Source organism: Urocitellus parryii, chromosome 3 (genome assembly GCF_045843805.1).
Source record: "Urocitellus parryii isolate mUroPar1 chromosome 3, mUroPar1.hap1, whole genome shotgun sequence".
Taxonomy (NCBI): domain Eukaryota; kingdom Metazoa; phylum Chordata; class Mammalia; order Rodentia; family Sciuridae; genus Urocitellus; species Urocitellus parryii.
Window position 1 is genome coordinate 186,180,706 of NC_135533.1, and position 18,640 is coordinate 186,199,345.

The following is an 18,640-nucleotide window of genomic DNA, read 5'->3' on the forward strand; positions in this document are numbered from 1 at the left end:
CTTATCTCAATCACATCAGACTTTATCAAAGGCTTGGAGTAGGAGGCAAATTTTGACTAGTTTATTTGGTTAGTATGGGATTTTCTATTAATTCTATAGTTATTTTCATTTTGTTACATTAATATTATTTCCTTTTATAGTAACCCTTTTACTTCACACTTAATTTACAGATAATTTAGGCTGATACTTATAACAGCAAGGTAATAATAGCTCTACATTGTGTTTGGAGATGTAGATCAATGATTTTGCCAATATTTCTATATCCTTTTTTACTATGCATGGAGAGAGAGAGAGAGAGAGACAGAAAGAGAGAGAGAGAGAGAGACAGACACACAGACAGACACAGAGAGAAACTGAGAACTGAGTCCTGGAAGAAACATTACTTTGAGGTAAAAAGGTCACGAAAAGAAGCTCATTAGTCTTTAGCATCATAGGATGAATTCCCAGAGTATTTCATACAAACCTCCCTTGAATGATGTTTAATGTATTTTAAGCTGTTTAATAATATTTTGAGAGTTATTAAATTCAAGCCTCACTTATTATAGTTAAAGCTTTTAAATATACATTATAAATGGTACTTCTGGCTCCCAAACATTAAGTAAGTTTTAAAAAATTGCTTCTATACTTGTGGTTGATTCAAAAACAGCAAAATCAAGATCAGTAAAACAGTGAAGGGCCTAGACAAAATGGGCTATGAAACTTCTCACACCTGACAGGTTGAAGTGAATAGACAAGAAATAAAAGAAGCTAACATTTTGAAAAGAGAATTGCTTTGAAGTTCTGGCTTAGAAGTTCAGGATAAATTTCATAATGTCATTAAATGTCTAAATCCAAGAGAATACTTCTGAAAAATGGACAGTAACACACCTTTTTCCCCCTTGTATTGATGTCTATTTTTACCCCACCATGTTATTTTTCTCCCAAAATTAATCCCACAAATTCTTTATGTGTACCTGCAGCTTACAAGACATGGCATAGAAACAAAGGCTGTTATCCGGTGGTAAATCTCATATATTCATCATGGAAATATGAGACAAATTCTCTTTTTCCAAATGACATAGGTCATACTGTTCTTCTGTAAAGGTTTATGGAGAGTATGACTTCTATTCCTATCACTCTGTTACAAATTTTAGTCTGCTATCTTTTGGAATTTGATTTCCTATGTTATTGAATTTTATTCAGTGAAAGAGGTAAAAACAGAGATTATTTTAATATTTTTAAGACTTCCTTTGTGACTTAGTAAGTGGTCAAATTTGTAAATATGTCAGGCTTGAAGAATGTGTATTCTTTAATATTCAGTGTCAGAGCCAATATATATTTATTTGATCAAGGATTCTATTTGTGTTGTTGAACTCTGTTGATTTTTATATCTTCTATAAAGAGATAAATTCTACAAAAATTTTAAGGGAGATAAAGTATAGTTGCATCAAATTCTACTTATAATTCTGATTTTGCTTTGTATATTTAAAGCAAAGATTTTAGGAATATACAGCTCAGGACAATTATATTTTGGGGGTGAATTATTTCTTTTAGCATTGAGTAGTAAACCTTTTTTATTCTGTTTTTTACTTTATATCTACTTTTTCTATCATTATTATTGCTACATTAGATACTTTTGTTAATAATTATAGATTTATTATTTCAGCTCCTTACTTTCAATGTTTCTATGCCATTAAATGTTTTAAATTGTGTATTATTATATATTGTATTATATATTTTATATATCATACATGTCACTCTTTAAAATATATCATATAGTGATTTCTAGCATATTTAAAGTTGTACAACCAATACCAGTATCCAATTTTATAATGGTTTTTCATCACTCCGAATGGAGCAATCACTGTCCATTTTCCACCTCTTCTCAGTCCCTAGCAACCACTAATCTATTTTCTGTCTCTATGGATTTCCCTTTTCTGAACACTTTAGATTTTTTTTTTAGATATACATGACAGTGGAGCCTATTTTGACATATTTTACAAACAGAGTATATCTTATTCTAATTAGAATCCTAGTCTTATGGATGTACATGATAGTGAGATTCACTGTATATTCATGTAGGCACATAGGAAAGTTATGGTCTGGCTTTTCACTTTGCATTTAGAGTAATGGTCTTGAGATATACCCAATTGTTAGTAATTCATTACTTTTATGGCTAAATAATGTTCTGTTGTATGGATATACAGTAAGTATAAGTTAAAGTCTCCCTTTAACTATAGGGAATACATCCCAAGACCTCAAACTTCATATAATACAGGATCCTATGTATAACTATGCTTTTTCCTATACAAGCACACTTATGATAAAGTTTAATTTATAAATTAGGCACAGAAAAAATAAGAACAATATCTAATTGTAATATAGAAAAGTTATAACAAAATAAGGTAGTAAAATTTATTTAAAATTTTAAAATCCTTATTTCTATAATTTTCCATTTAACATTTTTTTAAAGAGAGAGAGAGAGAGAGAGAGAGAGAGAGAGAGAATTTTTAATATTTATTTTTTAGTTCTCGGCGGACACAACATCTTTGTTGGTATGTGGTGCTGAGGATCGAACCCGGGCCGCACAAACGCCAGGCGAGCGCGCTACCACTTGAGCCACATCCCCAGCCCCACCATTTAACATTTTTAATATTTCGCCATACTCTTAACTGCTCTTCCAAAAATTCTCTTTCTTTCTCTTATAGATTTGGTAATCTCTTCAATATATTTCCATATACTTATTCTCTCTTCAGTGTATTTAAAGAGTTTTTAAAATCATTCCCTGATTAAATCAATGATTCTTCTCTTCTAGAAGTGCTTTTTGGTTATTTTAGAATTCTTCTATAAATCATAAGTGAATTAGAGACCTGACCTTGTTTGATGTGATAGTATGTATTTTAATTGTTTAGTAATATGGACTGGAGTTTTTCTTCAGCTAAAATACTTGAACCATGTAGATCCCATTATTATAGTGAGTACATCCAGTTCCATATGAACTAACTCAGTTCTTTTTTTGTTGTTGTTTTATAGATGCAAGTTTCCAAAACTAATATTGAAAAGAAAAAGCCCAAACTTAGAAAAAGAAAAAGGTATGCTAGTAGTATGTAAATATGTATATATGTTTTTTTAATTATTATATGACATTTCCCATAATTCTCGATTCCATTTTATTAGGGAAACATTATGTTTAAAGTTTTCTAAAAGAATTTATAAAATTATTAGTAGTAATCTTAGAAATATGGAGAAAGTTTCATAATCATATAAATATGTAGTTTTGTAATTGGAACTTTAAAGATTAATATTATTTTACTAACTAGATGGAAAGGATCCTAGCTTAAAATTGGTAATACAAACCAGAAACAGGGCTTCATAATAAACTAATAAGCCACTAATGACAAATTTTAGTATTTATCATTGAATCGGCCATACTTGTTAAAGAATATAATCAGTGTTGTGTTTGTTAAAAGGAATTCTACTCAAAAATAAAAACTGGCACTAATAGTCTTTCTCTTCTTCTTTTTACCTTTCCAGAAGACAGCTAATTTTTAAAATGGACTTTCATTGCCTTATACCAGTAATACTTCACAGTAATCCCATCAAGTAAATTATAAAGTGTATCATAATTATCTTCATTTAAAATATGAACAATTTGAGGCATATAGAAGTGAAGTGACTTTCATAATAACTTATGTTTAGAGAAAATGGATTTGAACAAAATTCTGCTTTAAATCATCAACATAGTATAATGGAAAAAAGCATGAATTTGCAGTCTTAACAGAATTTAGTTCTATAATGTTCAGCCATTTACCTTTATTGTCAGATAGCTCAGTTTCTTCATATAATGAGAGGAGCAAATACTTAATAGATTTTTAAAGGAGAATTACATGAATAAAACTGGGTATACTGTTAAGTAGATCACCAGTGTATTGTGCCTAATGACAGCTTAAATCAATATTAGTCCTCTCTTTTTATAATTGTATCTTACTATATAACACAACCAAGAAAAAGTACCTTAGTTAAATAAATACTAATAATCTACAGTTATCAATGAATACTCATGAATGGTCATTTACATGTATACAATTGAACATTTGAAATTAAATCTGTCCAATTCTTTTTCTAGGAAAGCTATTCTAAAATGCTCTTTTGAAAATGTTTGTTCAGATGATGCCTTATCAAAGGAAAGCATGGGTATGTGAAGTCCTGTTCTACTTTTAGTTCTTTTGCATATGTCTAATTCTACAAGATGTAGTTGTTTCCTTTGAAAGAAAAAAGAACTGTTGTATATTTATAGGAGAGAAACATTAATAGGTCATTTTCAGTATTGATTTATATACAGGGGCTTCTCAGTTGTCTCTAGGTTTCTGGGTTTTTTTAATTAATTTTTTTCTGGCTTTGTGCTGTATTTATTTTTTAAAATAAAGCACTAACACAATTGTGGGAGGAAATACCAGCAACTGTATTCCAATCCAGACTTCTCCATTCCAAACTTAGAATAGTCCAAAGGGAGAGAAGAAATAAAGTAAGTGTCTGGGGCTTCCAACTGAATTAATTGTCATTGGTATTATAACACAGTAGGGTAAATGTGAAATTCGGGGAGAAAGTATCATTTATTCTCCCTACATTTTCATTAGTCTTGAGAAGCAGGCAAATGCTTATTTACAAGATGGAACTTTGGCAGGCATGTTCAAAGCCCATTAAACCCAGAGGAGTTACAGATGCTATAGGCCCTCTCTCCTTAAAGCTACCCCAATATCCTATGGCCTTGCATTTCAGTTGGCTAAATAAGCCACTTATTTCTCATTAGAAGAGCATAACATGGGCAGAAGGATTTTTAAAATCCTTTTGTTCCTCTTCTAAATCACACAAAATTCTGTTTTTTCTTTTCCAACTTAACCTGCTACTGTCATCACACGAATTGAGATGACTTTTCTTAGCTCTTTCCTCCCTTTGCCTCACATGATCAGTTCATATATTCCTGTAGAAAAGCAAAAGTTTGCTTATCTCTGAGCTGATTTCCCAGTTGGAGATCTAGGCACTATGGCTGAGGGCTCCAAAACCAGCATCCTTCTCCCCTCCAGCTCAGATACTATAGGATACTAAAGAAGTCATTTCTAGCCAGGAGGCCATTGACTAGAAATAATGGATGAATATTTCCGACTAGTTATCCAGGTAGAGGGAAACCCCTCCAGGAATCTCATATTCTATGTGGTTATTTGTTAAATCAACTAACCTAATCCGTGTTTTATTTCTTCATCCCATCATGAACTATAGAGAGCAGGAATATCTGGTGTACTGTATTCTTTCTAAGAGCTGACTCCCAGAAAAAAAAGTGAAATATTTTTCAAGTTTAAAATTCCTCATTTTTAAAAAAAAATCCTACCCAATTTCTGTGGATTCCCTCAATTCAAACCTGATATCTCTTATTTCTTTGAAGTTTAAGATAGTGTCAGTCCTGCATCAAATGACAGAAAAAAAAATGTGCTTTGTTCTTGAATCACTGCCCTACTTCTTTAAACCAATTTCCTTATATAACCAGATGTTAAAGTTTCCCATTTATTTCCTACACCAGATTTGCTCTTCCTGGGTGAGCTTTCTGCTCCACAGGCGGTTTCTCTTTCCCTCTCTCCATTCTCCCTGTCTTTCTTCCTCTCTCCTTCTTTCTCTTTCTCTCTGTACCGCCCTGAGTTAGGGATTAGGACAAGGGCTAATTAAGTACAGCTACTTTATCTCTCCAGGTATCAGTTTCCTCATCTGTGAAAAAGAGATGCAGCAAGAGCTCTCTTATCCAATGAAGATAAGATCTGCTTTTTGGAAATTAATAGAAAAAGCTGAGAGATCATTAAATAATTTAAACTATATGCCCATGTCTATATAGATTTATCTAAGAAATACTATTAGTGAAGCATGTCTGCATTTTGGGGACAATTCCTGCCAGGAATAATTATGGTAACATCAATGTAATTTCCTATTACATTTTCATTGTTCCCTATAACTCATTTTTTTTTCAGTTTTTAGGAATAAGAAAAACCATCTATCATGAAGATATGGTTCTAGCAATAATAATGATGATGACCAGCACCTATAAAAATTACTGTATCTCCTTACAGTTCTAAATATTTCATATACTTTTGTATATTTAATCAATGCAAGATTTATATTAGGTAAAGTGGATATTACATTACCTTCCATTTTATTGATTGGGAAAGTAAGGCACTTAATAGGTCATATGACTTTTCCAAAGACACCTAGCTTAGTAAAATAAATAAATGAAAGTGTGTAGCTATTTCCTTGGTTGCTTAGATTATAAGGAATTATTGTTGTTGTTGTTATTATTAGTAGTAGTAGTAGTACCAGGGATTGAACCCAGGGTGCTTAACCACTGGGCAATATCCCCAGCCCTTTTTATATTTTATTTTGAGACAATTTTATATTTTATTGTGCTAATTTGTTTAGGGCCTTGCCAAAATGCTGAGGCTGGCTTTGAATTTGACTGCCTTAGTCTCCTAAGCTGCTGAGATTGTGTATATCACCTCACCTGATGATTATGAGAAATTTTAAAACTAAATTCATGGAGGTTTTGGTGCAGCAATTATAGTTGGTCTGAGCATGTTTTTTTCATTATTGCCTTTCATGTTTTCCTTATTTGATTTTATTTATTTTAGCTTTTTATTTATTGTTGTTTGTTATTTCATTTTTTCTATTGGCAAATTTTCATTTTGAACGTTTGAGTAAATATATTATTAAGAGCCAACTAATAACCTATTAACATTAATTGTTTAATTAGTCACTTGATATAAATAATCTTGGAAGAGGATGGCTAATATAGGAAAGGTTTGGCTTATAGGATAAACTAGAAAGAGCATGAAAAGCTTTGTGGCCTAAGTTCAGGATTTAGACAGAGTGACAAGGAAAAAGGTTATTTTGCTACTCATGATACAGTTTGCCTACCAACTCTTGGTTTAACATTTTTAACTTCTAAGCCAAAAGTGGTGTTGGCCCTATTCCCCTCATCCTGCTTTCCCAAATTGTACCATGCCTCCTATTTCAGTTTGTATAGTGATCTCTTCTTTTTTTTTTTTAAGAGAGAGAGAGGGGTGTGTGTGTGTGTGTGTGTGTGGAGAGAGAGAGAGAGAGAGAGAGAGAGAGAGAGAGAGAGAGAATTTTTTTATATTTATTTTTTAGTTTTCAGTGGACACAATATCTTTATTTTATTTTTATGTGGTACTGAGAATCAAACCCAACTCAGTCTGTATTTTATTCGTTCGTGTGTGTGTGTGTGTGTGTGTATGAATATTTGTGGCTACTTCAAAATACTACTCCTCACCTGCTTCCTTTATTAGGTGCTTACATAATTTAAACAATGAAATAACTCTGCAAATTAATTTTTTTAAAATACAAACTTTGGGGTAACTCAACCCATAGTTTATAAATAAGGAAAGATATTTTCTGTAAACATTTATTAAAGAAATAGAGATTTTTTTTAAAAAACTCCCTAAGTATACCCTTGAAAGTTTTTTAAATACTGACTGATTTTTGAGACAGTGATTTATTTCTTATCAAGAGTGGATTTATTTTACACACACTGATTTTTAAAAGCCAGATGTCAGCTTTAGAATTAGAGATATCTCCTTTGGTCTCTCTACCCAACCCCCCACTCCTTCTTTCTTTGAGTGATAGAGTAGCTATAATGTTACCACTTTACTCTCAACAACAAATAAAAGCAAGTCAGTGAAACTACAGTATAATCAGTATTGATAGGAGATGATTGGTCATGCAATCAGCAAAGGCATTTATTTTGTCTCTACCTTTTGGAGGGTATCATTGACCAGTTTTGATAACCTAGTTTGTAGATTACAGCAACTGCTATTTTTTGAGAATTAGTTTTGAACTTTAGCTTACAATGTAAGAATAAGTGTTTAGTAAAGCAAGCCTCCCATTCCTCTGGAAACAGAATTTGACATCAGTCGAGTTAATGTTATAAACACTGGTTGATTTATGAAATCCTTTATTATTTGTCTACCCTCTGATCAAAAGGCAGTGTATTTTTCCAGATCACTTGAAAACAGAGAGATTACAATGCCATTTGGCGATGACATTAATTATCATAAATTGATGTATTTTAGCCTAATGTGAGAAATATAAAGATGTTTGTTTGCCATTTTTTCCTTTACAGCATAGCTCAAATTCATCTCAACAGTTCTTTAAATTTCAGTGTCAGTTTCCATAGACTCAGAATCTAAAGTAGGAAAACACAGCATTTGTGAGTAGTACTGGGAAATTGGTGTGAAGATAAGATAGCCACAGTAGTTATCTGTTAAGAGGTTACTAATAAGAAATCTATCAAAATATGAGGGTTGATTTCATTAAAAGTGCTTCAACAAAAACATATATTTCTCTAGAAAATTCTAATTCAATAGACATAGAATTGTATCCTTTTTCTTTAATATATTCTCCAACTGACTCTTATACATTTTGAATTTTAATTCCACTGTTCTAGAATGGAGCATTCTATTATCTGTGTTCTTAGTCTTTAGCAATAGCTGCGTAACACATCTATTTGGATACAACTAACATTTTAATTGCAATTTTTGTTTGTTTTGTTTTTTAAATATGAGAATATATTCCATAGTGTGGAATAGTTTATCATTCTACATTAAGAAAGCTTCCCTAAGTGAGCTTTCCCTTGAGAAAACCAAAGATTACCTGGGAAGAGAGTATGGTCAGGAATTCTAAACCTGTGGAGCTCCTGGTCCCTAGTAGGTACATAGTAAATATTTGTTGATTGAATATAAATATAAAGTGCTTAGGATAAGCAGTAAATTAAATATTGACCAAAAAAAATCTTTTTTTTTTTGGGGGGGGGGTACTGGGGATTGAACTCAGGGGCACTAAACCATTGAGCCACATCCCCAGCCCTATTTTATATTTTATTTAGAGACAGGGTCTCACTGAGTTGCTTAGCACCTTACTTTTGCTGAGACTGGCTTCGAACTCACGATCCTCCTGACTCAGGCTCCTGAGCCGCTGGGATTACAGGCATGTGCCACTGTGTCTGGCCTCCGAAAAATCACTTTTGTAGACAGAACCTATAGTGCAAAAAGTGTAAACTGAAATTGTTTTTCCAGTACTATAATGACAACTGAGAGCATTTATTTTGTCTTCTGCCTCTCACATTTGCTGTTCATTCTCTTTTTTTGGAAACTTGCAATTTGATAACTTTCCATAATTTCATTTAACACTATTTTTAATAACTGTTTTAGCACTTTTGAAAGTTTATTATGTCCTGCCTGGGTACATTTTCATGTTCCATGAACTTTCAGCTGCTGTACCTGGTGTGATTTTTGGTGACCTACCAAAATAAGAGGAGGTTATATGTTATATGTCAGCTTTTAATAATCAGAGTGAAGAAGGGGCACATACTCATGGCCTTTCCCTCCAAATTATATTGTCTATGGAAGAGCTTCTCAGATTCTCCATCTGTCTGTGATGTAGGACAGCAGGCCACACATGGCTTACTTTTTTTGATCTTTGCTTCAATAAGATCCTATATCAAAAACAAATAATTATATTGTTTAAATCAAGAATTCAAATGCATATTGTTGATCAGAACTTGATTATATAGAGTTATACTAGGTTTCTTTATCTTTGGTGAGGATGTTGTTTTATCTCAGCAAGGTCAATGAAGAATCTAATTGAATTTTGCCTACTTAAATTTTTATGTCACAATAATGAAAAAAGTGCTTCTTGTAAATGCAGTATTTTATTTATTAAATCATTTAGGAAATTAAGATATGTTGCTATTTGGGTTAAAAACAGACAAATCTATGTTCAGCCTAGCTATTTAAACACAGGGTTCTCATTTTGAATAATAGTTTAAATAGATTGGCAACCAGTTGCTAACTGTTTTTGTTAATAAAATTTTATTGGAATATAGCCATTCTAATTTCCTTAGTGCATGTCTACAGTTTGTCCTACAACACAGTTGTGTAGTTGTCATAGAGATCAGTCTAACCAAAAAGTTTGAAATGTTTGTTCTCTGGCTCTTACAGAAAAATTTTGCTACTTATTCTCTATAATAAAAGTAATTTAGTTTGGTGCCCTGATTTCCTAATTTAAAAAAAAAAAAAACACAACTCGGGTGAGCATTTTATACTTCAGAGATATTTTGTGGTATATACATAGCAAGAATATTGCCTGTGTTTTTCAAAGAACAATTATAAAAGTTTGCAAATCCATAATAATAATAATAATTTTGGATCAAGCAAAATCATATGTACAAATTACATGAAATATTTAGTTTTTTAAATCTTGTACCATTTAGAAGATTTCTTTTTTCCTGGTGGCTAAGATTATCAATTATATCAAATTAATTAAGAGGTGCAGCATATTTGATATGTTAATGATATTCCTTTAGTTGTTTCTGAGACAGAAGTTTTACTAAAAGAGCTGGAGCAAATGCTACAGCAAGCCCTAGAGCCCACAGCAATACCTGATGAGTCTGAAGAAGAATGTGGAGAAGAAATTAATGCAAGAGCAAAGGTAGTATTGAAGTTATTATCGGGCCTAAATAGCAACTTCAAGTTTTTTAAATGGCAGAATTGTTTCTGATTGTACATTTTGATTATACAAAATGCCTATTTCATATCTGAAATTTGAGCTCTTGGTTATCATGAAGTGAATTGTAAAGTAGTTGCCTGTTGAGAAATCAGAATACATCTATCAGTTTTGGGAAAGATATCTATGTTTAAGTAGAGAAGTTCTTTTAATTTGAGATCTTTGTGGTTGTAATGAAGAAAGATGGAAGAGGTTTGCTATAGCTGTAGTTCACTCAGAAAGACCTCTCCCCTGCTTCTGATCTTTTCAATTGGAAGGGGCCAGGATAACAGCAGCTCACTAGAAAAGGGTAGCAACTTACTGGGAAATCTGCCCTGTCCAGATCAGGCATCAAGATGACCTCTATAACAGAAAAACCTCATTAGTAACAGTGGCGGTAGAATCTTTCATTGGAATAAGTTTCACCTTTTATATCTTGGTTTATGCTCCATAACCCCTTACATTTTGGACACTTATGTTGGGCTTAGGCCACATGTGCTTACTTTATTTAATGCCTACAACTAAAATGAGGACTTGTGATATAAGACCCAGGCTATTAATACAAAGTAGCAATGAGAAAAAAAAAAAGCCATATGGTAGACTTCCACCATGCATACAGTTGTACCCTAAATAGTAAGAAAGAAAAATGACAGTACAGAGTTTTGTATCTTAAAATTCATTCATTCTTTCAGATATATGGTGTATCTGCAGTTAAGAGAACATATTGAGCCTCACTCTGGTATATAATGCCTGTTTCCTGGTCCTGGTTTTATCATTAATGACTTGAAATTTAGCAAAGTTGTTTGCCATCTGCCTCAGGATTGTTTTAGGGATTAAATAAGGTAAACTGGGAAAAGTGATTGACATAACATCAGATACCTCAGGTTAACTATTATAGATGAGAATTGGTAATAGCAATTTCTAAAGAGAATAAATGCTAAAATTTTCTTTTTTTGAAAGAGAGAATTTTTTTAATATTTATTTTTTAGTTTTTGGCAGACACAACATCTTTGTTTGTATGTGGTGCTGAGGATCGAACCCGGACTGCACGCATGCCAGGCAAGCACGCTACCACTTGAGCCACATCCTCAGCCCCTAAAATTTTCTTACATCACTTTTATTTTTCCACATTCTTGCTTTGAGCAACTACCTACTCTGAAATCTTATTGTTTTCAGATGCAGAAAAAGTTGGATTTAGGACCATTTCTAAATGATTTACATACTTCTGCAGACTATTCAGTTGCATGATTTCATTTAGATTGTCAATATGTGTAAGGATGAATCTTTAGCACCTCCTTTACTGAGTTAGAAATTTACAAAATTTATAGAATTTGTTAATAAGATAAATGTATTAAAAGAAGAAAATTAGTATCAACTCCTACTGAGTTGTAAATCATGGTAAGTTTTCTTAATCAGCACCAGCAATGGCAACTTTTGCCTGAATCTGCATAGGTTATAAATGCCATTTTTCCAATGAAGGGTTCCTTTCATTAAAAAAAAATATTGTTTTCTGTAGATGGATCTTACCCTTTGTGGAAAAATATCTATAGATTGGTGACATTCATTTTATATACATATAATTAATATACAAATTATTCTTTTTTAGCAGTTATATGCCTTGTTTTAATACCATATGGTTTTGTGTAGGTTTGTGTGTGTGTGTGTGTGTGTGTTTGTCCATTCTAGGCAACTTGTATTTTCAAAAATACAGCTTGTTCAATTTTTATAGTGATGTCCTGGAGCTTTTACAGTCATAGAAATGGCTTCTATTTTGGCATTATAACTGGTAACTTGATAGAACAGAAAATTACTTCTGATTCTATTTCTTAAGGTAAAATACATAGTTTTAATTCACCACTAGGTAGGAGCTTACTTTTTGTTTTAGATTCTTGTATTATTTTACTCTTTCAAAAGGCATTTAGGAATTATAAAAATTAATTATTTTAATTTGCTGGCAGGCAGGTGAGTGCCTCCTGCTGACTAGTTTAAAGTCACTGTGCACACTGAGCTTCCTAAGTCTGACATTCATGCCAGGTTCAGAATATTTAGGGCCTTGTTCACTTTTAAATGAGGAGAATAGCAATGAATCTGAATATCAAAACTGAAACAGGTTCCAGTGTAAAATTAAAGAAATGATCACTTCTAGGATTTCATTTTTTTTCTTTTTGGTTATTACAAAGAATTAATATGCCTTCCAAAGGGAATTTCACTTAAAACAGGATTTTATTTTGGTTTTAAGAAGAAAGTAGACTCTCAAGCTAAAAATGCCAAGAAGAGCCACCTGATAATTTTAAAGTCCTGAGCCTGTTGATTCTCTTAGAAGATATTATATGAGCTATTTTCAAAGTTGTAACTTTAATGATATTTTCATCATTCATTTCACCTTTGAGATTTCAATTTGATTACTCTCAAGCATTTACACCAACAGATGAGAGTCACAATGTGGAAAAAAGCATACACACATGGATAATCAAAACACTTTTCTATTTGTCATTGAAATGCTTTATGAGATTATTTTCCTCAGTAGAGTCACCTTCCTAATTATGTTTTTCTTTAGCTAATATTAACACTGGTTGACATGCCCTGACTTGGTAAGCAATGGGAAGAAATTAACTGCAGGTTTTTATATATCTATTAGAATAATTCACAAATTGGATAATCCATATACAAATAAGATCATTTACTACATAATAATTTGGAATAAATGGTACATTTTTAAATATTAAAATACTCTTATGAACTACATGTGCTTTTTTCAACTTTGAATTGAAGGAGAAATTGGCTATATCCTCAATGAGCATTGAAGTTATGGACTTCATATGTGTATGTGCATGTGCACAAATAAATTGTTTTCACAAGTCAGTCCCCTTCCACACTAGAGTACACATAGCTTATGAGAAAATAGTGGCAGAAAATTTGTCTAAAACAGTTTTAATCTGTATTCTCTATAATGATTTTAAAATAAGCTAATATAGAAAACTTAGACAAAATAAAATGATTTTTTTCCAAATAATAAAATTAAAAGTAAAAATGGATAATGTTGAGAAACAGAGACAGAACCTAAATAATAATTTACTTCTACGGAAACACATTTATTATACATTATACTGTATATAAGAATCATTATTTGACCTCCAATAAAGAAAACTTTATACACTGCTGTGACTTGAGGAATTACCACTACTTTATATTTTGTTCAAGTAATCAAGTAAATGTGATATAGTTCTGATGATTTATATGGTTGTTTTCACAGTTATCTAAAGGCATCCCTGAAGCTCCTGCAGGCAGCCCATTTCAAAATCAACATGAAGAGGACTATCTTGTAATTGATGGAATGAAATTAAGAGCTGGAGAATGTATTGAGAATATAACTAATAAGTTTAAAGAAATAGATGCCTTGATGTCTGAATTTTAGGGTGTTACGCATATTTTCAGAAGTTAATTGGGAAAACATTGGTATTTTTCTGAAGCCAGAAATTTTAAAATGTTTGGTAAAATAGGTATACATTATATATGAAAGTTAATATTTATAACAACTTTGTACTTTAAATTTTGAAAATATCCATAGTTTTGAGAGCCAAACAAATTGTATTGAAGTTAAGAGTTAGAATTTTTAAATTAAAGAAAAGCCTTATTTTCTTATTTGTAGATATTTTGTTTGCCTTATTTACAAAATGGTTTATGGAACTTACTTCATAAATACACACTTTACAATGCTTATTTAGGTCATTTATTCAAGTATGGCAAAGTACTAAAACGGCTGACCATGCTATTACAATTCTTAGAAATAATTCAAAGCTAATTAATATATTTATAAAATTTGTATTTGTATTATAATTAAACTAGTATAAAATAAAAGGACATAATAAAAATATAGTAGTGTAATAAAGTTGGAGACTTCTTAAAAGACAAAAATGTCAGTAGCCTCATTATATTAGAAACAATTATTTCCATCATGGTTTCTCAGACTGCTTATTTAACAGTCTTTAGAAAACTTGGAAGCAACAGAATCCTGGAACTTTCCCTGTTGAATCAGTATCTCTGAAGGTGAGCATGGGAAAATGTACCAAGAGAAATTAAAAATGCACTATTAAAAAAAATCCAAAAATATAAAAGTTAAAAGTACATCATTGTTAAAAAAAAAAAAAAGTTACCTCTTTAAGGCCCTATATCCCAATACTGTCACGTTCTCATACACTGGGACTTAGGAATATAGCCCATAACAGCATAAATGAATAATATCTGCCATGTAATATCTTACATATTTCCCAGTTTTTAAACACTTAATTAGATTTTTAATTTTTTAATTTGTTCTTTTTAGTTATATATGATATTAGAAAATATCCATGGTTTTGAGAGCCAAACAAATGTATTTTGACATATCATACCATGTATGGAGTATAACTTCCCATTCTTGTGGTTGTATATTATGTGAAGTTACACAAGTTGTGTATTCATATACAAACATAGGAAGGTTATATCTGATTCACTCTACTGTCTTTCCCATACCTGAAATTCCCCCCCTGTCCAATCTTCTGAACCTTCAATCCTCCCTCTGCTGCTCTACAGACTATTTTGAGTCAGCATCTGCATATTAGAGAAAATATTCAGCCTTTGGTTTGGGGGGATTGGCTTATTTCCCTTAGCATGGGAGTCTCCAGTTTCCTTCATTTTCTGGCAAATATTATAATTTCATTCTTCTTTATGGATGAAAATATTCCTTTATGTATATATACCACATTTTCTTTATCCTTTCACTTATTGAAGGGTACCTAGGTTGGTTCCATAGCTTAGCTATTGTGAATTGAACTGCTGTGAACATTGTTGTGGCCACATTACTATGGTATGCTGATTTTAAGTTTTTTGGGTATATGCTGAGGAGTGGGATAACTATGTCAAATGGTGGTTCCACTCCATGTTTTCTGAGGAAACTTCATACTGCTTTCCATATTGGTTGCACTAATTTGCAGTCCCACCAGCAATGTCAGAGTGTGCCTTTTTACCCCACATCCTCACCAACATTTATACTTGTATTCTTGATAATTGCCATTCTTACTGGAATAAGATGAAATCTCTGTTCACTTTTAGTTTGCATTTCTCTAATTGCTATTGATTTTGAACATTTTTTCATATATTTGTTGCCTATTCGCATTTCTTTTTCTGTGAAGTGGTTATTTGTTTTTTGCTTGTTTATTTTTGTTTTCGTTTTTTGTATTAAGTTTTTTGAGTTCTTTATATATCTTGGAGATTAATGCTCTGAGGTGCAGGTGGCAAAGATATTCTCCCATTCTGTAGACTCTCTTTTCATGTTCTTGATTGTTTCCTTTGCTGTGAAGAAGCTTTTTAGTTTGATAAAATCCCATTTATTGATTTTTGATTTTAATTCTTGTGCTTTCAGAGTCTTGTTGAGGAATTCAGTTCTTAAGCCAACATGATGGAGATTTGGGCCTAGTTTTTCTTCTAGTAGGTACAGGATCTCTGAACTAATGCCTAGGTCCTTAATCCATTTTGATTTGGATTTTGTACAGGTTGAGAGACAGGGGTCTAATTTTATTTTATTACATATGGATTTCTTGTTTCCCCACCACCATTTGTTGAAGAGACTATCTTTTATCCAATGTCTGTTTATGGCACCTTTGTCTAGTATGAAATAACTATAATTGTGTGGGTTCATCTCAGTGTCTTCTATTCTGTACCATTGGCCTTCATGGCTGCTATGGTGCCAATACTATGCCATTTTTTATTACTGTAGCTTTGGTTTAAATTAAGGTCTGGTACTGTGGTCCCTCCTAGCTTCACTTTTATGCTGAGAATTGTGTTGGCTATTCTGAGCCTCTTATTTTTCCAAATGAATTTCATGACTGCTTTTTCTATTTCTATGAAGAATGTCATCAGAACCTTAATAGGAGTTGCATTGAATCTGTGTAATACTTGGTAGTATGGCCATTTTGACAATATTAATTCTTCCTATCCAAGAATATGGGAGATCTGTCTACCTTCTAAGGTCTTCTTTAAATTCTTTATTTGGTATTCTATAGTTTTCATTGTAGAGGTCATTCACCTCTTTAGATTGGTTCCCAAATATTTTAATTTTTTTGAGCTATTGTGAATGCAGTAATTTTCTTTTTCTTTCAGTGGATTTATCACTGACGTATAGGAATGAAGTTTATTTTGGGGTGTTAATTTTATATCCTGCCACTTTGCTTAATTCATTTATGAGTTTAAGAAATTTTCTGGTGGAGTTTTTGGATTTTCTAAATGTAGAATCATGTCATCAGCAAATAGGAATAGTTGTTCTTCTTTTCTTATTTGTATCCCTTTAAATTCTTTCTTTTGTCTAATTGATCTTTCTAAAATTTCCAGAACTGTGTTGAATAGAAATGGTAAAAGAGGGCATCCCTGTCTTGTACCATTTTGTAGAGGGAATGCTTTACATTTTTCTCCTTTAGAATGATGTTGGCTTTGGATTGTCATAGTTAGCTGTTACATGTAGATCTATGTTCCTACTATCCTTAGTTTTTCTAGTGTTTTGAAAATGAAGTTGTGCTATATTTTGTCAGATGCTTTTTCTGATCTATTAAAATAATCATGTTATTCTTTTCTTTAAGTCTATCTTTTTAATATGTTTTTGTATGTGATTTGTCTGTATTTTATTTAAAATTTGTGCATGTATGTTCATGAGGGGTATGATATTGGTCTGAAGTTTTTTTCCTTGATGTGTCTTTGTCTGCTTTTGGTATCAGGGTGATATTAGCTTCATAGAGTGTGTTTTAAAGTGTTCCTTTCTTTTCTATATCATGGATTGAAGGTTGGTAGAATGCCCCTGAGAATTTGTCTGGTCCTGGGCTTTTCTTGGTTGGTAAGATTGAGGGCATCTTCAGTTTCATTGTTTGAAATTGATCTGTTTAAGTTTCCTGTGTCCTCTTAATTCAATTTGAGTAGGTTGTATGTCTCTAGAAATTTGCCAGTGTCCAAGATTTTCTATTTTTTTAGAATATGAATTTTCAAAATAGCTTCTGGTTATCATCTGTATTTCACTAGTGTCCATTGTGATATTTTCTTTTTTTCTTTCTGAATTTTAGTAATTGGAGTTTTTTCTCTCTTTCTCTTTGCTAGCTTGGCTAAGGGTTTATCAATTTTATTGATTTTTCCCCAAAGAGCCAACTTTTTGTTTATTTGATTTGGGGAGATTCTTTTGTTTCAATTTCATTAATTTTAATTATTTCCTATCTTCTACTTTTGGTGTTGATTTGTCCTTTTTCTAGAACTTTGAGATGTAATATTAGGTCACTTATTCATTGACTTTCTTTTCTCTTAATGAGTGAGCTCAATGCAATGAACTTTCTTCTTAGCACTATCTTCATAGTGGCTCAGAGATTTGATATATTATATCACTATTCTCAATTACTGCTAAGTATTTTGTATTTCATCCCTGATTTCTTCTGCTATTCATTCATTGTTCAATTATTTATTATTTAATCTCCAGGTGTTAGAGTAGTTTCTATTTTTTATATATCATTGATTTCTAATTTCATTCCATTATGATCTGATAGAATGCAGGGTTATTATCTCTGTTTTTTTTTATATTTGCTAAGAGTTGCTTTATGGCATAAGATATTGTCTACTTTAGAGAAGGATCCATGTACTGCTGAGAAGAAAGTATATTTGGTCAAAGATGAATGAAATATTCTATATATGTCATTAAGTCTAAATTATTGATTGTATTATTTAGTTCTATAGCTTCTTTGTTTAGTTTTTGTTTGGAAGATCTGTCCAGTAGTGAGATTGGTGTGTTAAAGTCACCCAGTATTATTGTGTTGCAGTCTACTTGATTCTTGAAATGGAAAATAATTTGTTTGATATACATAGATGCTCTTTTGTTTGGGGCCTAAATATTTGCAATTGCTATGTCTTGTTGATGTATAATCCCCTTAAGCAGTATGAAATATCCTTCTTTGTCCTTTCTGATTAACTTTGGCATGAGGTTCACTTTATTTGGTATGAAGATGGAAATCCTTGCTTGTTTACATGGTCCATGTAAGTGATACATTTTTCCCATCCT

The 18,640-nt window shown here is 31.8% G+C and overlaps 1 protein-coding gene across 1 annotated transcript in view; it reads left to right on the forward strand.

Moving 5' to 3' along the window:
• Positions 1-14,434, forward strand: part of Zcwpw2 (zinc finger CW-type and PWWP domain containing 2) — a 125,282-nt gene extending 110,848 nt beyond the window's left edge. The window contains exons 6-9 of the mRNA XM_026405334.2: positions 3,013-3,071; positions 4,106-4,173; positions 10,400-10,524; positions 13,832-14,434. Coding sequence (XP_026261119.1) covers positions 3,013-3,071; positions 4,106-4,173; positions 10,400-10,524; positions 13,832-13,993 — 414 coding nt within the window. The 3' untranslated portion in view covers positions 13,994-14,434. The remainder of the gene's footprint in view (positions 1-3,012; positions 3,072-4,105; positions 4,174-10,399; positions 10,525-13,831) is intronic.
• The last annotated feature ends 4,206 nt before the right edge of the window (positions 14,435-18,640 follow it).